Source organism: Oenanthe melanoleuca, chromosome 21, assembly GCF_029582105.1.
Source record: "Oenanthe melanoleuca isolate GR-GAL-2019-014 chromosome 21, OMel1.0, whole genome shotgun sequence".
NCBI lineage: Eukaryota > Metazoa > Chordata > Aves > Passeriformes > Muscicapidae > Oenanthe > Oenanthe melanoleuca.
The window spans coordinates 7,271,940-7,294,045 of record NC_079354.1 but is presented as its reverse complement, the minus strand read 5'-3'; the positions used below and the strand labels follow the sequence as shown (position 1 = coordinate 7,294,045).

General features: G+C 43.3%; 1 protein-coding gene across 1 annotated transcript in view; it reads right to left on the bottom strand.

Annotated features, from left to right (window-relative positions):
- Positions 1 to 4,747: 4,747 nt before the first annotated feature.
- The window catches only part of PEX14 (peroxisomal biogenesis factor 14), a 68,368-nt gene continuing 51,009 nt past the window's right edge, over positions 4,748 to 22,106 (bottom strand). The window contains exons 3-8 of the mRNA XM_056508211.1: positions 19,405 to 19,527; positions 13,185 to 13,270; positions 12,466 to 12,568; positions 11,113 to 11,210; positions 7,940 to 8,031; positions 4,748 to 6,540 (exon numbers count right to left, since the gene is read on the bottom strand). Coding sequence (XP_056364186.1) covers positions 6,090 to 6,540; positions 7,940 to 8,031; positions 11,113 to 11,210; positions 12,466 to 12,568; positions 13,185 to 13,270; positions 19,405 to 19,527 — 953 coding nt within the window. The 3' untranslated portion in view covers positions 4,748 to 6,089. The remainder of the gene's footprint in view (positions 6,541 to 7,939; positions 8,032 to 11,112; positions 11,211 to 12,465; positions 12,569 to 13,184; positions 13,271 to 19,404; positions 19,528 to 22,106) is intronic.

Below are 22,106 nucleotides of genomic sequence, written 5' to 3'. Positions count from 1 at the left end.
GTAAACAGCTGAAGATTTATCTGACAGGCAGACAGCGCTGTTCCCTGCCCCCTTCCCTCCCTTCCCACAGGGCAGTGGCAACTGCAGCCCCTGCCCTGAGCCCCAGTCCTGCTGGCAGCCCCAGGGACCCAGCTGGGATCCATCTGGGACCCCAGGACACGGCCAGGCTGTGCCCAAAGGCCAGAGCTCTGCGACTGGCACTGACCTGGGCACAGCTGAGCCCCCTGCTCTGAGCCAGAGCCCCAGAGGGGAGCAGAGCCTTCATCCAGGAGCCACCCCTGCAAGTCAGGTCCTGGAAGGGGCAGGAGAGCAGGGCTGCAGCTCTGGCCTGTGGCTGTCCCTGCTGTGCTGGGCACTCACACAGTGCCCAGCCTCTGTGCAGAGGGTCCCCAGGGCTGGCACAGCCCCAGCCCCTCCACAGCAAAGGAGGGACACCCACTGCCAGGGGCACCCACCACACCTCCCTCTCCCCACTGTTTTACAGAGTAGCAGGTTCTGCCTACAGTTTTTACAGTTGGGGGTGGAAAGGAAGCAAGAAAGAGATGCAGTAGTAAGATACTCCAATTCCAGGCTGCACCAGGCTTGTCCTGGCAAACAGAAGAGCCTGTCGAAGCAAGAGGGAGTCCCAGGCTCCATCTCACACCCAAAACCTGCCACTGCTGCCATGGAAGTGTTGATATTACTGCAAAAAAGCAGATAGGTAAGCAGGCAAACAGGCAGAGATGGGACCTGCTGTTGACAGTGAAGGGGGCAGAAAGCAAGGAATAATTCATCTTTACAGGAAAGCTGCAGCATTTAGCACCCAGCCCTTAGTACATGCACAAAGTTGAAACTGCCTAAGTAAAGCAAATCTGCTTAGAGATGGAAGAATGTCCACCCCAGAATTTGCTCTGGTTTAATTAAATCAGTTAAAGAAAATAATTTTGGACAGGTGTTACTCTAGCTGCACACACAAAACCTCAGCATTAGCTGTAGAAGCAGAGGAATGAAGTGAAGCAGTCTATGAAAGAGGGAGTCTGGAAAGGAAGGAGCATGAGGAGATAGGCAGGAGGAAGGTGAAAAGCAGGATGCTGCACAGAACAGCCTGGCCAGGCAAAGGGACTGACACAAGGCACAGAGACAGGCAGAGGAAGAGAAACAAGCCACAACGGCGGCAGTTGCACTCCTCAGTCCTCTGAATCAGCCCTACCCAGCCAACCACCTCACACAGCACACACAGTCCCAAAGAAATGCAAGTATTCTACCTAAACCAATAAAAAATACAGTGTCACTCTCCTATTCCTCTTCAGGCTGTTCTTGCAGCCAGCACCATAAAACATCTCATTATTTGCACAAACATAGAAGAAACAAAACCCTGAAGGATGAATTCCTTCAGCAGATGCAGAAAAGGAGGGCTTGGTACAAAAACAGGGTGTTGTTCTAGGAGGCTCCATACTATAAGTAATCCCTGAGCAGTCCTTGCAAAGCATTTGGGGAGATTTTTTGCCTGAAAGACACTTTACAGAAATAAATTGTAATTGAGTTTTAATAATCTTCCCCTTTTCAGAAAGGGCCTGACAGATGCTGCTTAGTGCTCACTTCTGCCCCATTTCAAATATTTTTACCTTATTTGGATGAAATATATTATTTTTCTAAAGAAAGGAGGTTGGGTTTTGTTTTTTTTTCTCCGAAGAGATGGTTTCCCCTTCGTCCAGCTGGTGCCTTTATTAGGTTAGTGCTTGCTCCCTTTTGGGGATGGGATTGTTTTTTTCCCTGATCTGGGACAGACCATGCCAGCCCCTCAATCTAAAAGTGTGCAGCTTGTACTGCACAACAAGTGGAGAAGTCAGGCCCTGATCTCCATCTTCCCACTTCCCTGCTACCCCAAAATTCACCCTAAGTACATTCCCAATTTTTTACATTCTTTTTAAGAGCATAAGCAGTGGTGAGAGGCAGCCTTTCACCAGCACAGAATGTGGATATAGCTCCAAAGGTGACTATCTGGGCTGACTCCTGAGGAAGCAGCATAGTTTGGGGATAAGACAGTAAAAGAGAAAATGAAGAAAGCTGGAAGCACTCTCCTGTACCCTTAGGTAAATAATTTCTCTTTTTCACCTTCCAGCACCCCTTTATTTATGTTTCCAGTCCCTGGAGAAGAAGCCTTTCTTTTGCTTTGCACTTGCAGAGCACTCAGTGGTGTGAGAGGGCTGGAAAACTCACAGCTCAAGCTCATCATCAGTTTTTGGTGTGCAGGGTCACCAACCACAAACAATTTGTGCTTTACACACAGAAAGGACCTTCCAAAGCTTCCTGTGTTAAAGCCCTGGAAAACACTTGGATCTCCACAGCCTGCTGCTGAAGGGTTTAATCAAGCATGGAGACCTTGACTTTAACAAAACAGGTTTGCAACAAAATGCTGCTCTGGCCATGCTGCCTGAGCCTTTGTTTTCCCCAAGCATGGCACTGCCCCAGGCCAGCAGCAAAGGTGGCTTTCTCAGCAACTTGTCTGTGTCACAGCTCTGGATCTATCAGGCAGCATTTTTCACCATCATGTGTGAAATCCAAGGCACATTTACAAGTAAAATACTTTGCAAAGTCATCCTCTTCCTTCTGATCCCAAGAACTTTGGTTTGTTTGGTTATGTCACCAACACACAAAAGACAAAAGTAAGATTCTTCCTGCTTTTGACAAAGATGCACGTAGGACCAATTTGGCACATCTGAGGGTAAAGAAGGTTGGAGGGAGATGATCAGGAGACATCTCTCTTAACCCTTTCCCCTGCATTTCTCTTGCAGCTATTGAAAGGGGAGTTTTTATATTCTCTAATTACTGGGAAGTTCCAGTCTGATATTGTTTCCTCTAGGAGAAAGCACAAGGTCACAGACATTCCCTGAAATGTATCCAGATGACACTGTCCACAGGAAGCTCCCTTCCCCTGGTTTTTATATGCTATTAATGTCCTATAGAAACTATGTTAGGAACTCACTGAACTCAACTCTCTGGTGTGTAATTCTTCTTCCTGTGTAAAGCAGAGTAAAAATACAGTACACAGTAAAAGGCTGAATAAGCCAGGTTGTATGAACTGCTGCTGCTGTCTCATTCTGCAGATAAAAAGTTCTCTACCTGGTCATCTCTCAGCTAACAGGATGCCATTGTCAGTGCCAACAGGCCAGTGGGGTGAGCATTTCACAGGGCAGCTGAGCTAAGCTTGTTTCTAGCAAAAAAAAAAAAAAAAAAAAAAGAAGAAAAAAATTACAAGTTAGTAGTCAGGCTACAAGGTCCAAAATCCTCTTCCTGCAACTGTTGCTATGCTGGAAACAGAAGGAATATGACACAGAGGAATAGAACTTGTGATTCATGACTGTACCTGCAGTTTAGACCGTCTGGCTTCTTCCAAATTTCTGCCTGGATCTCTTCAACAAAATACACAGACATACCATCAACAGCCAGAGTTACATGTTTTGAGCAACAGTGGCCTTGATGGGGTTTTCTGGGATTCATCAGGTTGGAGAAAGGAAAATCTTTAGAAGTGGCACCATATACAGAAAACCTACAGAGGTGGTAAGGTAGTAAGAAAGAAAAACTAATGGAGAGAAAAGTGCAGTTAAAGAAAACTGCCTTTTCCTCTGCACCAGAAATGCTGAGGTAAATGAATTGAACACTGGCAACATGGAGGAAAAGGAGGGAAAAATGAGCCTGCAGGGATGCTTGTACTATAAACCCTGTAAGTCACTCTGCAAGGCACATACCTCAGCAACATATTTTCCACATTTCACCAACTGCTGTTGTCCAGGCACTTTCTTTTTTCAAAACCTTCTATGTATATAAAATGTATACAGGCAGGACAATACTTTTTCATCACATCCCCTGTGTTGTTTTCTTTTCACAAGGATTCTTGGCTTGGACAAATGTCATCACTTAGGAAAAACCTTTCTTTTTAAACACTTTCAAATTTGCCCTGTTTTAGCTAAACGTGACGTTCTTTGTGAACGTTAAACAGTGGAGAGAGAGACTGGGAGGGAGAGAGAGACACACTCACTCACTCACTCCTGGGGAAGATATTCGTCCATTTAAGGCATGAGAAATCATCACATTCAGCAGCAGGTCTAAATACAGTAATATGAAGGTCCCTTTCACTCCCCCGAGCAGGAAAATGTCACTGTGTACCAGACACCCAAATACTTGGGAATCAAGCAAATCCCTCATTTTTCAGAAGGGAGCCAAATCCTTCTGTTGAACAATGATGGAACTGTAGTGCTACAATTTACTTGCTGCACACCATCTCCTTTGGTGGCTCCTGCACTGGGAAGGCAGAGTGAGAGCAGTCATGGGATCCAGCACAGCATTCCCTGCTGGAGATAAGCCTGAGGGGCCATGGATATCTCCCAGGCTCCCTTCAGCACCTCCTGCTGCTGGGGGAAGGAGCAGGACAGCATCACTGCACACCCTGCAGAGCCTCCTGCTGGAGCAGGGGCACAGAAGAACTGCACTGTGATGGGGGGACATCCATCCCCACCCCTGCACCACCAGAGACAAGGCAGCACTGCCACACTGCTGGAGCCACAGCAGTGTATCCCACCCTGCATTCACACCTCTGCCTCCTGCTGACACTGCCTGGGACTGGAGCAAACACAAAAACAACCACAAAAGCCCTCTGGAAAACATTTTAAAAGGACCAGATTCCTGTAACCATCCCTTTCCCCTCCCTTGACCACCTCACACGCATATTTCTCCTGAAAATAAGAGCCACAGTAATCCAGCAATAGCCTTGTGTTAAATAGTGGTAACTCATATTTATTACAATTATATACAATCATATTTTATATTTGCATCTATACATGATCACACAGACGAGCACACTTGCTTGGTGAGGACAGTGAGACTCAGTTGTTACAAGGATTGCTCTGCTAAGATGCTCTGATGCAGTGAATATCATTGGACACCACCATTTACCAGCTGCAAACACAATGCTGCAAATGAGAGGTTTAAAATTCACTGCTTTGTGTACGGCCCAATGGGGCAAAAAACAGGCTGGACTGGGCAAGAAGGGCCAGTGGTTGAACCTCAGAACTGGAGCCGTTCTCTCTGCTAGAGAGACTGCTTTGCTGAAGTAGGTACCATTTATGATGATTTCTCTTCTCATTTAGGGAGAAAAAAAGGCTAAAAACCATTGCAAATATTCAGATTAACCAATAATTTCAGCATCTGATTTCACTCCATTCATTCATTCATTCATTCATTCAGGGCAGCTATAAATAAAATATAAGATGTCAAAAACTGATGTAAGCTCCTTGTCTTTGGAGGAGGAAGGATAGTAATTGGGATGAGTGGAGTCAAGTTCTTCTAAAGCCTTTTGCTGGGGAGCAATCATCAACAAAGCCACCTGTTCTCATGGATTTTATGGTGGCCATGACAACTGGACTTGGTCCCTACCAACAGGCCACTCTGATGAATGTAGGGTGGAAACAGCATTCCTTGGACCCCACAGAAATTTAGTGTTTTTATATGCTAGGTAGTTTCAGCAATTTAAGGCTTGGCATAAGGTTTGGAAGAGCCAAGACTGAGATCTAGTGAGGAATTTAAGGTTAAATTGTTCTCTTTTTTCTTTTTCTTTTTTTTTTTTTTTTTTAACAGAGTATCAAGTAGTTTGGGAAATAAAACAGGGTTATTTTGGGAAACAAAGAACTGGTTTGGGCCTTATGTGGGATTAAAGGCTTGTGAAATCAAGGAGCTCAGGACAGACTGGTTTCTGAAACTGGCTAGAAGGGCTCTAGGATGCAGCAAGAGGCCAACTGCTCCTGTAAGAGGGGGTGTTCTGGAGCTGCGCATGTAAGGCCATTGCTCTGCCAGCCTAGCAGTGGCCCCAGCTCATGGGAGGAAGGGCTGGGAGGGGACAAGAAGCCACTGCAAGTCTGCAAAGCCCTGTGGTGAAACAGGGAAATCATGTTGTTCACCAAGCAATCATGACCTTGGCTCAAGGTCAATCAAGGGAGAATCACTGCAGGGAATGGGAGCTTTCCTCTCCATCAAATGGGAGAGGACTGGGGCAGTGCAGCAGGCTGGGGAGGATGTGCAGCAGCAGCAGCAGCAGCAGCAGCAGCCAGGGTGCCTCAGTCAATCTCGTTCTCGTTGCTGGCCCCCTCGGGTCGCCGCAGCTTCTCCACCTGCTCATTAATCTGCCCGTCCCCTCCTCGCCGGTCCTCGGTCTGCACACCCAGACACTCCTCCTCATCCACGTGGCTGACATCATCATCCTCATCCTCCTCGTCCTCGTCGTTGCTCTTGGTGTCCCGTTTCTCCTCCTCACCCTGCACCTCCATGCGCACCTGGCCCGTGACAGCCGCGCCCTGCTCAGGGCCCAGCAGGTGGCAGCTGCCCTGGGCACCCTCGGGGCTGTGGCTCTCCTTCACCGGGGACGCCGAGCTCGACTCGTTGCTGACTGGGGAGATGTCACTGCTGCTGTTGTGGTTGGCAACAACAGCACTGGAGGCTGAGCTGGGCTTCACTGGGATCTGCCATGACGGGATCTTGGGAGCTGAAGGGGAGGGAGGGAACTGCCTCCTTGGGGAGCACAGGGAAAGAAAAGAAAAGAAAGGGGCTTTTATTATAAATATTGAGGGGTTTCAGCAAGACTGAAACTGCAAGTTCTTTGCCATAAATGAGCAAAACCAAGGCCACTTCACTTCTCCAGAGAGATTCTCAAAGCGCTTTACAAGCACTCAGCAATTGAGCCTGTACACAAGGAAAATATCCCAGCTGGGCAGTCTGAAGCACTAAAATGATCTGATTTGGCCAATTTCACAAAGTAAGCTAGCACTGGTATGCTGCTAGTGAGAAGACATGGGTGTCCCTTTATAAGACAATCAGTAATTAATTGGTACAGAAAATTCTCACTGGAGCAAGAAGTCAGACACAGCAGGTGCCTGAGCCAGGGAATTTCAGCACCTGTGCTACAGCACTATTGCATTCTGGCTCACTGCAATCCAGAACCTCACTCCCAGTCCCAGCACACACTTTACATGCTTGGGCCAGGCTGCCACAAACTGGTTCAGCTCCTCTGACTTGAATGCAGTCATACCAGCTTGCACCAGCTGGAAAGCTGGCCCCAAGTCCTTTCCAGGAGAATTTTAAGGGAATGATACTAGCAGGCATGCCCAGCACTAAGAGTAGATTCCAAGTGCCACACAGGACAATCACAAGTGCAAGGGGAGCACTGGTGCCCTCAGAGAGCCATCCATCATCAAAGGCAAAGCACAGAAGCATGTCTGAAGTAGTACTCCCATGCATCCTTGCCTGTGTCTGTGAAAAGTGGAAGTACAAAGAGGTGTCAGATCAAGGTCTGCAAAGGTCGTGTGCCAGGGGATCCTCATGGCCTTCAGAGCAGCTGCCAAGTGCCAAGAGCAGAGCAGAGTTGGCTGCTCTCCTGCACTCCTGTACCAAGTGCTCACACTCAGCACTGCCTCCCCTGAGCCTCCAGTGTGAACAGGAGTTGCTCTCACCTCCCCTGCTGCTGCTGCCACCAGCAGCCCCTGCAGAACTGGGCGGAGCTCACCCCATCCTCTGGGAGTGGTCTGCTGTGCCACGATTCATCCTGGCCATGCCCTAACCATGAGTAAGGCAGCTGAACTGCACCCACAAGGGAGTTTCTAAAACAGAACATAGGTGCAGATGCAGTCAATTCCTCCAACTAGATGAAAGGCTGACTGTGGGAGAAGAGTAAACAAAAAAGGAAAAATCTTATTAATTCCCTAAAGCACACTGTGATTTAAGTCCAGTTTGGAAAGCATTTTGAGACCTGCAAACAGAAAGTGATAGTGAAGTGCAAAATGGTATGATGAAAATAGCAGTAACAGGATACAGAGGTAGTTCCTGTTGGAAATGCTTTTCCTCTCCATGACTGAGGGAATCCCAGAGAGCAGCACTTCCCCCACAACAGTCTGCTCCTGTATTGCATCCATACCGGTTCAGGAGGAGTCCTTTCAAAGAGTAGATCTCAGATTTCAATTCATTAATATTCTGTGATTCCAGAATCCAATTGGTGGAAGTTGTGGCCTAGAACATGAAAAACAAGACATAAAGATCAATGTCTGAACTGGAAGACAGTTCACCAATGTCACTTTTTTTCCTACATTGTTCTTCTGCTCCTATCTGGGAATTTCCAGTCCTGTGGATAACACACATAAGCTCTATCACTGAAAATCTCTCAGATCTGAGCAAAACAACTTCCATACTAAAAAGTGCTTGAATAGATCCCCACAATGACCAGAAACAATAAATGTCTCAAGGTGCCAAGACTATTCAATATTTGCTTTGTGTTTGGGAGAATAATTAACCCTGTCTCCAATCTTGCCTCCCATGCACAAGCACTACTAAAGCATCTCAAGGGGACATTTCTTTTTTCAGGAGGTCAGCATTTGTGAGAATTCAGGCACAGCTGGGCCCACACTGGATGTTTTTCACCATCATATCAGAGAACAATACACAGAGAGATAAACCAAATCATTTGGCACTGACCTAGGGAATGATTTCTAGACAAGAACTAGAACTAGAATCCTGAATAGCAGTGGGAGTTGCACCATATCAGGCCCTTTACTCCTTCATGTGACTGAACTTAGCTGAGGCAACAGATTTCAATATCATATATTAGCAACTGTTTTAAAACCATTTGTTCATTTCTCCTAAATCATTAAAGAATCAATTATGTGCACTCCATAGCACTTAGAGGTGGGCTGATAAATACATACTTGAAAGTTGCAAATATTTTCCCTACTTGATCTGAAGAATGAGATCTGTGCTTGAGTTACCAGGTGGTATCTCCAGAAGCAGCTGGACTAGGCACTGTCTCTTGGATATTTCAAGGCAATGAATGCTGTTTTGTGGGGAAAGATGATAAGTAACTCATGGAAGCCTGGTACAGCTGCTATCAGAATTGCACCAGAATTGCCATGGGATATCAGGCAGAAACGAGAGTAAGTAACTGAGGATAACATGTTGCAGTACTTCTTGCACTCTTTCTTTTAACCCTTTTGAGAACGTGAGAAATGGGACTTTTCTAAACACAGATCGTGGTCTATGGTTATCTCACCTTTTTGCTCCAGTAATTCCTGTAGCCATGAGACCAACGAATACTCGTGCCTGGCACACCCCACAGTCATTTCTGCTAAAAGCCATTAGGAAGAAACACACTGGGGAGTACCACTGCAGAGATAGTTCTAATAAATTCCTCATCAAAGAAAGCCAGAATTTGAATAACTACAAACTTCTCCTCAGCAGTTCCTACTAGATGTAGCCAGAACTGCTGGTTCCTGCTCTTGAGCAGCCCTGAGCTGATGCAGAGTGGCCCTGCAAGGAGCACTGCTACAGTGAGGGCTGGGCTGCAGTAGCTGTGTTATCCACACATGCCTTCCCTCAGGATTCACACTCCCAGCCCTCAGACAGCAGGAATCCAGGAGCCACTGTTCTGGCTTTCTAAGACCTTGAAAGCTATACCAGCACATTAACAAGGGAGTGATTTCCACTCGCTGGCCTGCAAAGGACTCAAATTTCCAAAACACATATGGTGCCAGATGCCTAGGATTTAGAAATAAAATCTGACATCTGGGGCTTTTTAGCCAGTCTCTTTAAAAACAGTTGTAGAAAATTCAAACCTTGAATTTTTATGTGTTTTTTAATTACTTAAAGTCCCTCTTTTTAATTTTTTACAGCATGCCAGTAGGAGTTTGAAAAGCAGATATAAAAACTTACATTACAGCTGAGAAAACACAGCTTTTATTCTTTGGTTTGTGGGGTTGCCCAAGTTTTTCTTTGTACACATGAGGTTTAGATATCATAACAATGTGTGCTACCATTTCAGTGCAGGGGGTAGAGAGGGGGGAAAGGAAAACTTCTTCAAGGCTCTCTAAACCACCAAGACTTATGCCCTTTTTCCTTCTTAAAGCTCAACATGTGTTCTTAATCTTAACACTTAAGACCTGAAAACAGTTTTCCAATTTCCGGACTGGCTCCAGGCCACTGTCAGGCCACAGTTCCCAAGGAAAATTGAGGCAGGGTGTTGTGACCATAAACTGGCTTTCATGGCTGCATTTACAGCTGTGCCACTGAGGGATTTCTCCTGCCCAGTGTGCACAGCACAGTCAGCTGTGCCCCACCAGTCACACACCATCAAAGGATCTGCATTAGATTCACATGTGCCAGGGGGAGATAACTGCTCCTGATGCAGGTAAAGGGCTGGAACATTGCCTAAAGGACTTCACAGGAAAATCTCCCAATCCAAAGATTCCACACAATAACTGTGAACAATCTTGGCCTTGAACAATCCCAGCTAGTGAGTCAAAGGAAGACTCCATCTCCATGTGAGTGCTTCACATTCACCCTGCCTCACATGTCAATAGTTACTGGCTGATAGAATGCTTGGGCCAAGGAGTAAAGCACTAATCCTCACTGCCAGAAAGAAAATAAATTTTGGTTAAAAGTGGTTACTTTATTTACACATGTAACAACACAAACTAGTCAGAGCTGATGGTTTTATGGCCACAGTCAAGAGTTAAGGGGAATGGGTCACTGTTTGTCATTACCAGGGTTGTAATGGGGCCACCTGTTACACTCAGCTGACCAAAATCATTGAAACAAGAACCCAAATAGTAGAATGCTTCGCCATTAGGTGGATCTGAACAAGTGACTTAAATACAGTGTTTCAAGTGTATGCTTGGCTGAATAGGATATACAGAGTACAGGAGAAATACAAACCTGTAAAATTACATATTACATACACAAAAAAATTCTCTGCACAAGTATCTTTGCCTCTTTTGGTCTAACTCCACAATAATTTCATCTAAAATGCACAGCAGATATAGAGCTGTGAACAGGTCTGAGACCTCAGACAAAAGAGCTTCATTTAAAACTACACAGTAAAGCCCTCCCTGAAATCAGATGTATTTCAGTGAGTACCCAACTGATATCCAGTGCTCTAACCACACCAACCATGAAGAAGTGAGATGCAGAAAAACTGTGTGGGGCTATGGCAGAGCTGATGGCTGGCTTGTGAACCCAACAGGTGCTTTCCGTGTGCCCACGAAAGCCATGCATGCTCCAAAACTGCTGATGCTCTAAAGGTGAAGAGCTGGAGGTTGGTACCTTAGAAGCAGCCAGTTCTTGGGTGAGCTCTTGGATTTTCTGTTGCTGCTGGATTAGCAGCTCTTGGACAGCTGCTAAGGTTGTCTGTAACTGAGTCACTAAAAGGGAGAAGGCAGAAGAGTTAAACTGAGCTACATCCCCATACACACACACTCACCCACACCCTTCCTGCTGTCTAGCTACAAAGATGCCTCTATTCCTATTATATTTAATTTATCTATGCCCGCCTGCTCACTTTAATCCATATGATTTATTTGCACTATGGGTAATCTACCTGCACTGCATCTAACCTCCAGTATTTCTAGTTTATCTTTCCATTGTATAGATGTCTATAGCTCACAATATATCCGTCTAAAACCTCTCCCTTTTAATTATACTGGTTTATGATTTGTACATCTCCCTGAACTTACACAATGTTTGTATCATTTATCTATCTCAGGGCTCTTGCAGGCAAACACTGGGGCTAGCTCTGGTCTGGGAAGAGGCTGCTCTCAGGGTTGACCTTAGGGTATCATGAGAAATGAGAGATGCTTTTCCTCTCACTCTTCAATGAAAAGTGTAATTAGCATCCTCCCATTCTCAACCTACCAGCTCCTCCAACCCCAATATCTTTAATAAACTTACTGCTGAAAATCATAGGTTTTTTTAATCCCAACTGAATATACTTGGCACTTTTTTATTTCAAGAGAGCACCTTCTATTTCTTTCCTACACCCCAGCAAACACTGAAGAACTTCTGCTGGACTCCAGCTGTAGAACTTTTTCTACTTTGACACTTTATCCAAACCTTCCAGAAAGTAAGCAAGCTGATAAAATAAATAAGATTTAAAACTGCATTGGTATGACAGGTAGCAGCTAATCCAGACCATCATTAGGGCTTTGGGTGATGAACAGATACCCTATAGAGTCAATAACATAGAAGGTGACTAAGGTCAGAGAGGCACAGTAATTACAGACTCTCCTGACCCTTCCTTGGGTTTTCAGATGGAAGGTGGGCATAAACCACCAAAAAAACAAAGCCCCTGAAAACATCAGAGAAGCAGAAATTAAAAATGAACTTTACAGCCCTCCGAAAGGCTGTCATTTTATTCCCCTTATTAATATTCTGAGGTTGGGAGCCTTTCCGTAAAAACATAATTAATTGAGGCCGTGCCGACAGTAAACAAGCAATTTCAAATTAAACCGAAATGACGGCGGCTTCATTTGCAAATGTGAACAGATTCTCAGAGCAGATAAATGAAGTCACCACATAAAGTGGAGATGGAGGGAAAGAAAAGGGTGGGGGTCTTGGCAGAATGGAGGATACAGGGAGAAAAGCTTTGAGGGGTGAATTGATGGAGTCATTAATCTTTACCTGTCTGTGTCACACTGCCACTCATCTCTGAAATGTTGGACTCAATCCTCTGAAGTTGTTTCCTGTCTTCTTTGCCTCCCATGATGAGAGGGACCAGGTATTTCTGCATGGGGTACGGAAACTTTTTCAGGAAATAGGGATCTGCAAAGTGTTATTTCTAATCTACCTGAAACATCCTCAAATCCCACCCCCCAAATTTCAGCCTTTATCACAGAGTTAGCGATCATTTACCCACACATCTGGTGAGAAAAGAAATTCCCTCTACAATTGTTAAAAAAAGTTGCAGAAGAAGAGTTTTATGGTTACATTTGTCAGAGTGCTGAAAACCAGTTCCTAAGTTTGGACACAGCCAGAAATCTGCCTTACTCCAGCCTTGCAGAGGGTGCACTGGATATAACAGGTCACAACTCTCCTCTAGCCACCATGGAACCTGCTGCAACCTCATCCTAGGAATGGAATATGCTTCAACAGGAGCATGCACAATGGAAATGACATGATTTCTAGTAGTTTGAGATTCACACCTAAAAACTAGTTTTGTTTGTTTGCCACTTTTGGACTGCATTTCCATGTTAAGTGTCTACATTTCTGAAATGTACCAATGGCAGTGCCAGTGAGAAAAGAGATGCTTCACCAGCTTGGAACCAACATGATCATTTGGACACAAGCAGCACAACATGCTTCTCTCAAAGTGCAGTGTGGGAGTGCCAAGGGACTTTTACCTTGTAGAGCTGGTGGAAGCCAAAGGCAATTCCTGCCATGATGATAGCCAAAGCCCCATAATCTCGCCATCTGGAGCCAGGGGGACCTAAAGTCAGAATCAAGAAATAACCATAGTCAGAACTGCAGGCGACATCATTTTTGTCCATCCATTTTATCAGAGAAAAGAGTAATGATTAAGATACAGTGTGCAGGCCTTTGGCTGAGGACATTTAAACATCTGGCCAGACCTCTGGCATTGACTCTGGACTTGTAGTGTCACAGGGAGAGAAATCACAGCAGCAATTTAAGAGGGTCCATCAAGGCCCAAGAGAGTCCATCCTGTTTTGCACAACTCTTTCCTTGCAGAAGGCATTCTGAAGCCAGGTAACTGTCTCTAAGCTAAGGTTAACGCCTTACCTGAACATCTACTGTTCTCCACTATCATAATTTTTGAAAATGGAGACAGAGCCAGAGACCCAGAAGAGTGCAGGAGAAAGGAAAGAAGGGAGTGATTTAGGAAAGAAGAGAAATATATCAGGGCAATAAATGGCTTTATGAAAACTGTGTCAGCAATTATGGACCATTTCAATGAGGAAGGATCCAGTGTCTTTCAAGCTTAAATTACAAACAGGGACCAAAACACACATAAAGAGCAGAGAGAAAAATATGCAATTAAGTATCTACAGAGAGAGGTAAAGAAGTAGAAAAAAGCTTGAGATATTTAACACACAACTGTGCACAGAAGCTTAGAGGCTCCAGAGAGGAAAGCAGAGCTATGGTATGCCCTGCTCCTTTGCAGAATCAGAGATACCTGTATTTTTCCACCAGTCTTATCCTGTCACCTCCCTCGCAGCTCCCTGAAGGAGCCTTGCACTGCCCCCGGGTTTCTTTAATAACAGAGAGGATGCAGAATGATCTGCCTAAAGTTCAATGGCAGGATGTGGGCAGAGCTGACGAGATGGAAGACTGGTGTGGTCTCCAAATCTATATGTGACTACAATGCCTCATAAATGCATTATGCTCTCCAAAGTCTCTGTTTAGGAGGCTTAACTGGCTAAAATGGTGGCCTGTCTGCTTTGCTCACCTATTGCCATTTTGCTTGCTGCTGAATTCTTCCACAGACATTTCATTCCAAAAGTCAGCCCCATTCCCAGCACTTAGGGTCTAGAGTATTTGGGTCTGACTCCCAAATACTGGCATTGGGAGATTCTTGCTACATTTTAGGACACAGTTCCTGAAATCATCCTCTGGCTATAATCTGAACAAATTAAGGCATCTCTGTCAGAACTGGTGAATACTGTCACCAGGAGTATTTTGGGTTGCTGCACTTGCAGTTTTGGAGCTTAGGCACATGATCAAATTATCATAACTTTTTAACTTAATGAGTTAACACACGTCAGCCAAACTGCAGTAACTGGCTGTGTACATGGCAGGATTTAAAATGATCTCTCACTAATCTTGCTGTGAGCCCAGCCCTCTATCCCCCCTTCCCTGTGTGGTGTGCCCCACTGCCACTTCTGGGATCTGAAGTCTCTTTGTTATCCAGTCCTCTCCCCTGAACTTCTGACTAAAAATATCCTTCAGTGACAACACAATTTGCTCCAGGCTGAGCTGCTTTTGCACAGGGTTAATATCTCAGGGGTCTGTGAATCCTGCCCATGGCTGTCCTTGATGGGCTGTCCCAAACTCCCTCCCAGTGCACTGACCTCTGAGCAGGAAGGAGACACACCTGTAGGAATCCATCTGCTTTGCCCTTTCACCTCACTCATCTCTCCCTCCATTCCTATAATGCTTCAGCTAAGAACATTTTATTGCCCCCTGGTTTTCATTATTAATGAAAAGGGACCAGAATGATCTTTCCTAAAGTTCAGAGAGTCTATAAAGACAAGAAGCTGAAATGCCATTTTACTCATTTTAGAGATGTGTGAAATCTGTCTTGTGACCAAAAAAAAAAAAAAAAAAAAAGTGTGGGGGGTGGAGCGAAGAAGTGAGCAAGTGAGGGAGGCAGTAAAGGCTCTACACTGACCACAGCAACTTCATAATGTTACAAAGAATGTCACAGTTCTGGCTAAAATCCACACTCAACCTTTCTTCTTGTCTGCAATTCTCTAATGTGAAGAGATGCTGAGGAGTTTCTCCGTTTTAAGCTCCATGCTCACACACATTTGCATACCCTCAATTTTTCCACTTGTAAAACAAATAAAAGTCAGATAAAATGAAAAAGCAGTGACAGCCTAGTTACTTTAGGCACTGCAGAAGAAACAAACCATTCTACTAAGAGACCTTCAAAAGTCAAATGGAAGGGACACAGATGTTTTCTCCAGGTATAAATCTGTGTTTTCACTAAATATATTTAATATACAGCAGTCACTGTAAATTGCATTTCCAGAATAAACACTATTTTTAAGATTCCCATTCACCTAAGAATTAACTTTCCTAACAGTAACTAATTAGATCTTGTGCATCCAACTTAAAGTCAGCTTCACTAGTATCTGCATTTAAAACTGTAGAAACTGATGCTGGAAGAGGTGACTTTCCAAAAGAAAACAGTGAATCCATGGAAAGATGTTGGAGGGAAAAAAAAGAGTTTGGATTCTACTTACCATTTTTAATTGTAAGAGGAAACTGTGTATTCTACAGACTTCCACATAATGAAGACACGAGGATGGGAAAAGAAGATCCAAATGGAAAAAAAAAGGCACTGGAGCTGATTTTTAAGCAGGTGTAAAATCTGCACAAACCCCCATAAATGGAGCCCACAAATACCATGGGGAACAACACAGACAACACCTGGATGATAAGCATGCAGCTTTGCACACCTTGCTCAGAAACTCCCCTGAGCAATCATATGGGTTAGAAAGGTAAAAAAAAAACAAACAAAAAAACCAAAAAACAAAAAACTCCAAACCAACAAAAATAACAACAAATTAATCATTTAAATATTTAAAGTCAGATTTTTGTCCTCACTGCTGGATTAGTGTATTTCATAACACCAATAGCAGACAGCCCAGTTTTTTACTGGGGGTTCATTTTAGAGCATGTTTAAACTAGTCAGATTGAGTGATGCTTCCAGCAACTAATCGCATGTCAAATAAAAGATACTTTATGTAATAAATTACTGCTACAAGTAATTCAAATGTCATTTATCAGTTTTATTATCAGTCAGGCAAAGTCTTGTTTCTCTATATTAATCAAATTCAAGCTTTCTTTAAGCTTTTTTTTTCAGCAGTTTTGACACCTCTTGGCAAAAGTACAAACTGGAGAGAGGAATTACTCCTCCAGAACAAGAGGAGAGGTAGTAGAGATGGCATTGATCTAAAATACTAGAAATTTAATTACTGTCTCTTGCCCAAAAAGTTTTTATATTTTGTCTTCAATCAAACCCAGAAGGGGTTCAGCCTACAGGACCTGTGCTACTCCAAGGGCTTACAAGTGTGCTTTTTTCTTGTTACCTCTTCAAGAATTAGGAAGCATGTATATAAATTACAGGTACTTCCAATACAGCATTAGAACACTGAGTTCAATTTTACAAAAGGAAGTATTTATGAATTTAAGAAATAGAACAAACTGTGGTGGCAAGAGCAGGAGATCAAGGAACCAAATTCAAAAGGGGTACCCAGGATTTATTGCTGTGACTCACAGGAGTAGGATCTTACACTGGCATTACTGGCAAGATCATCAGCTTGGCTGTTGCTTCACTCCTGCTGAAGAAATGCTTCAGCTGGTTCTGAACCATCCTGAAATTCTGTACTTGTAACTGTAACCCACAGTTCTAATATAATTTTTAAACAGGAAGCAGCAACACCTTGTGGGAAGAGGGTGCAGAGAAAAATTAGATTTCGTAAAACACGAGACTGTTTTCAGCACAAAATCCTCCTCACTTTGTGTTTTGCGTAGAGATGCCAGGACTAATAAAAAAGACAACTTTAAAAGAATCAAAAATATCAAATACAAAGTACTTCACAGTCTTGAAGACCTGAACTCAATCACATCAGATGTTGCTTCACAAGAAATTCAATTCTTTGAGGAAGGCAAATACAGCTTGCAGGCTTTTTTCAATACAAGCTTCTGAACACAAGCTGCTCCCCTCACTAAGTCAGTGACAGACTGAGAGCCTCTCTCTTTCCCTAGCCATTGAGATATTCCTTCAAACTTCCAATCCAGCAGCATTCCAGCCCAGTGTCACAAACACTCTGTGACATGATAAGCATAACAGATAGACAGAAAAAGTAGCGTCCATCTTCCTCTGTACATGGCAGTTGCTGAGGAGACTGTTAAAGATGGACTGACTTAGTAAAGTGCCACAGAAAAAACTGTCCCAAAGCAGATTTGGAGCAATTCTGAAGTATTCATTACAAGATTAGCATCCAACTGATGAAATAACCTACAGCAAACAACACACCTTGAAAGAGCACTGAGCCACTGTAGTCTCATCCATCAGGTCTAGAAAAATTCACATATAGCTTCTGCAGTTCTGATACCATGGAAAGCACTTAATAGGAGACAACAAAGATGGATCCATCATTAACACCCACCAGGAGTACACCAGTCAAGAGCCAGAATAGGGCACAGATGGGAACTAACCAAAACATTCTTGGTTGAATGAATACCATGTATGTCCAGCTATTTCTTCTTTTTATGCATCCATTTAAGGTTAAGCCTAAATAGAAGGTCTACAATGAATGGTTAGAGTGGGAAGGAACAATACCTAATGAACTCACTGTCACCCCTTCTCCAATCCCCTTCCAGTCCTGGAAAGGACTGCATCACAGGGAAAAGCTTTGGAAAATTATTTAAAAATTAAAAATGTATTAAAATTACTTTAAAAGCACCAACCAGATCACAAAGCCACAGCACAAGTTTACAATTAGAACCTCTGTGAAGGCTTTTATTTGGTAGCACTTTTAGTCACCTTTGATTTCCAAGCATTACAGAATCATACTTTCAAAATTCTCTCTCAAGCTGTTAGTGGGAACATTCTGATGTTGAAATTTTAGTTAAGATTTCTACCTAGCAAGAGAAAATGGGAGCTGCTGCTTTGAGGAAACCCAAAATAGCAAAAGGAAAACAAGCAAAGACTGATAAAGCTGCCAGGGTTAACAGTGGGGATTGTGTTTCCCTGCAAGCTTCTTCCCTGCTCCACTCACACTGGTGGAACACTGAAATAAGGGAAGATTAACTCTTCCAGTCCTGGGCTGTGGTAAGACTTATATGAATGGGCAATGGACAGCACCAAGAGGGATCTGGCCCTGCTTCTGCAGCCAGCCAGCAGATTTCATTTTCTTGGCATCTTCTGTGGACTACAGCAGACAGGAGTTGGCCCAGGAGGCAGAATTCAGAACTAGACTTCACCAGCACACACAGTACAACAGCCAGAAATATTCCCGTTCTGAGCCCAACATTATCACAGAAGTTTTTTGTCTCAAATTGTGCCAAACCAGAGCAGCTAAAAACTCAAAAAGCAAGTATAGTATTATCTCCAGCAATAGCAAACTTGTGCCATAAACTAATAAACACAGCTCCAAGTGGAGTGTTACATCCGTCAGTATCTGCCATAGAGCTGTTTAAGAGCAGCAACAAAATCCTATTCTTTATACTTGGCAGGTAAGTGAAGTGATTTTCAAACTACCAGACACACATGTGAGCTGAACAGCTTCTTTTGATGGATTTTTAATGGTGTGTACTTTGGTTTTTATTGTTTGGAGCTTAGATACTTTTTTGCGAGGTTTGTTTTAAAATGCAAATATATATGTAAATTTTGAGTCTACACAGATTTTGTTGAGACTCTAAAATTTCTTTGAGAGTGTATTTTGTACACAAAAATCATATCCACATAGTCTACACAGAATTTCTGCTGTCACACCTCAGATTATTTAAGATCAGAGATAAAAGTTTCCCAAGTTTTAGAAGGGAAGACTGAGTCCCATGTTGACAGAGTGTTTTTCTGAGGTCCTTACAGTGTGTCAGAATCTAATTTACATTGACTCTCCACCTTCAGGTCAAGAGGTGTCACAGGCTGGTATGGATGACATTTGTTAGTAGACAGTGATCATTTGTAGCTCATTTTCCTGGTGTAACACGATCTTGTCACAAGCATCAACAACCACAAGTGCATTCAAAGTAACATTTGGTGTCCCATTGTGACAAAAAGTATGTCAGCAGGTGAACTGGAATGCAGGATGCAGCCCAGAAGTGTGTGAAATGCCAGCAGAAAGCAGCAGTATTTCCAGTGGCACTTACTGTACAGCAGGGGCTGAGGAGGCTGAGCTGGCACAGGCTGAGAGGCAGGACCTGGGGACTGCGGCTCCTCGGCGCTCGTGCCCGACTGCTGCAAAGCCAGCTCGATCTCTTCATCTGTCAGGCCTGGGGGAGCAGAGGAAATGAAATCAGTTTAGCACCTTTACCCACTTTATGCACACATAATTAAATTCTCAAGCCAGGCAGAACCCTTTCAAGCTGCAAAGAATTTTGGCACTGACTTGAGCCGTAATGCCTCCCCAATTTTGGATTCACTGGAATGTCTCCCTCTCTCTTTCTCTGTTGCAATTTAACCTTAAGCGACAGAGTATTAGCCTCAACGCGGCTTCCAAATGTGGCTCATTCAATTTCCTTAATTTATCCTTGAGTTTATTGCTGCTTTTGAAGTAGCTTTCTATTGCAATTCTCCATTCTTCCCCCGAAAAAAAGATACCATCAACTGCAAATGTGGCTCATTTTAATCTGTAATGGTGTAAAAAAAAAAAGAGGGGAAAAAACTAACAATAATGCATGAAAACAGACAGGGAAACAAAAAACTAATTATTGGGTTAGACGACTAATTAGTCTAGATCGTTTCCGAAGATGGGAATAATTTGCTTTATTTTATGACAAATGCAGAAATAAAAAAGAAAAAAAATCAGGATTGACTCTGATTAGTATGAACGGGATACAGAATGTAAGGAGAAAATAAAACTATAACAAAACAGATCAAAACAAGGCCAAGCCCAACTTTCAGCTGAGCATTGCCCCGGCCCATTGGTGCATGGTTAAAGTGCCCCAGGGCAGCCTGGTTTCCATTTTACAGAGCTGCAGTAACATTGCACACATGGTACACGTTGCTGCAGTGACTCCTGCCATCAGGAAACGCCAGGATGACCAACTGTAATTGGCCACAACATATGGAGAGAATTTGGCCAACAAGGAGGAAAAGAAAAGCAGCTAAAGGATTCACGATGACCAGCATCTCCGAGGAAGGAAGTACAGCTGGATTATTGTTTCCAACAGGAGAAAACATCCTCTAGAAAAAGAATTTAGCACTCAGATGGCAACCATGAAATGGGAGCTGGACAGCTGGGTATCATTTGCTGTGTTACTCTCCTGCACAGAAGCACATAAAAACCCAGTGCCATGAGGGCTGGGAAGGGATTCAGGACCTCTCACCACCAGTGTGCAGAAACACTCAGAAATGCAGGAAATGAGAATGTGGATTTAAGGAATGAGAATTGCAGGGACTGAGCACAGTGAGGAGAATGGTACGAGCAGGACAGCACTGGGAAAAAAATGGGGGAATTCTTTCTCTCCATCACCCACACTCAAGTTCCATAAAGCATTACAGATGCTTTCAGATGCAATTCCTGAACTTAATACTTAAAAAAACTCTATCTTTTTAATATTACATAGAGATGCAATATAGAAAACAGTCAGGCCACTGGGCATACCAGCAAAATTCCAAGAAATTTTTCAGGATCTTTAACTTCAACTGCATACTGGGGGGTCTAGACAGAATAATCTGTAGCACAAACAATATCACCAGAAATAAATACGCAAGTCTGTTTCAGAAATGATTTTTAATATCATAAACACTAACATGGTGCTTATAGTATTCAGAAGGCTTTATAACTATTAACAGATCTTCTCTCTATTCCTGTGAGTGTGTGAGTTCCTGGGAGACACTATTCATCTGCTCCACTGAGCATTTCAGAGAAATTCAGTGACTTCTCTAACAATCAAATACTCTCAGTATAAGAAACAGTATCAGAAATGGAAAGTTCCTGCTCTTTGGTCCTGCAATCTGACGGAATCACCCCGTGACTTGTATTCGATGCATGGCTCAAATGGTAAGGAACCAAAACCACACAAAACAATATGGAATGAGACTTGCAGTGAGAGTAATAAAAGGCAAATAAACACAACTCAGTGTATTGCTCTACTCACAAAAGCGTTTTTTACAGTGCTTAATACATGTTAAAAACAATGTCCAATCGGAAAGAAACTGTTTTAACCAGCTACAAATTATCCAACGCAGAACCCATAAACAGATGCCAACACTGCAGATCACCAGCAACTACGGGATTTCATGAAGATGGAGACAACATTAATTGATTGCTGCAAATGTGGCATTTTGTTCTATTTCCATGCAAATCTGATAATATTTAACACTTAGAAACATCAGAAATAATGGAGAATCTTCACTTCAGTCTGCAAAAAGCTTATATTCATGCTGGTCATTTCTTACACACAGTAACAAAAAAGGACAAGATATTCTAAAGTTCTCCTCAGGCAATTATAACCAGCTCACCACATTTCCCTTTGGAATGTTTTTATTTTTTTAAATTCACCACCTATGTATGCACATAGTATGAATTTTCCATACCCAAATTATTCAACTTGGATATATTCATTACATACAAAAGTGTGAATTTCTAAACCAGATCTAAGTGTCATCTGTTCCAATATCTCATCTTGCTTTATTTTATCACAGTCCTATCACTGCACTACATGAAAAAGTATCCATGTTCATTCATTGTTCTAATCTAGCAGGAAATTGGCAACCCAAAAATTATACCACTGCCCTTGAATGCAAAAGCAGTGCCACAAAAACTGGGGCTTTGTGCCTAGTATAGCTCTCAAACAGGTATCCCAAGAAAACCACCTCAGCTGAACAGTGGAATTGCTCTAAATCC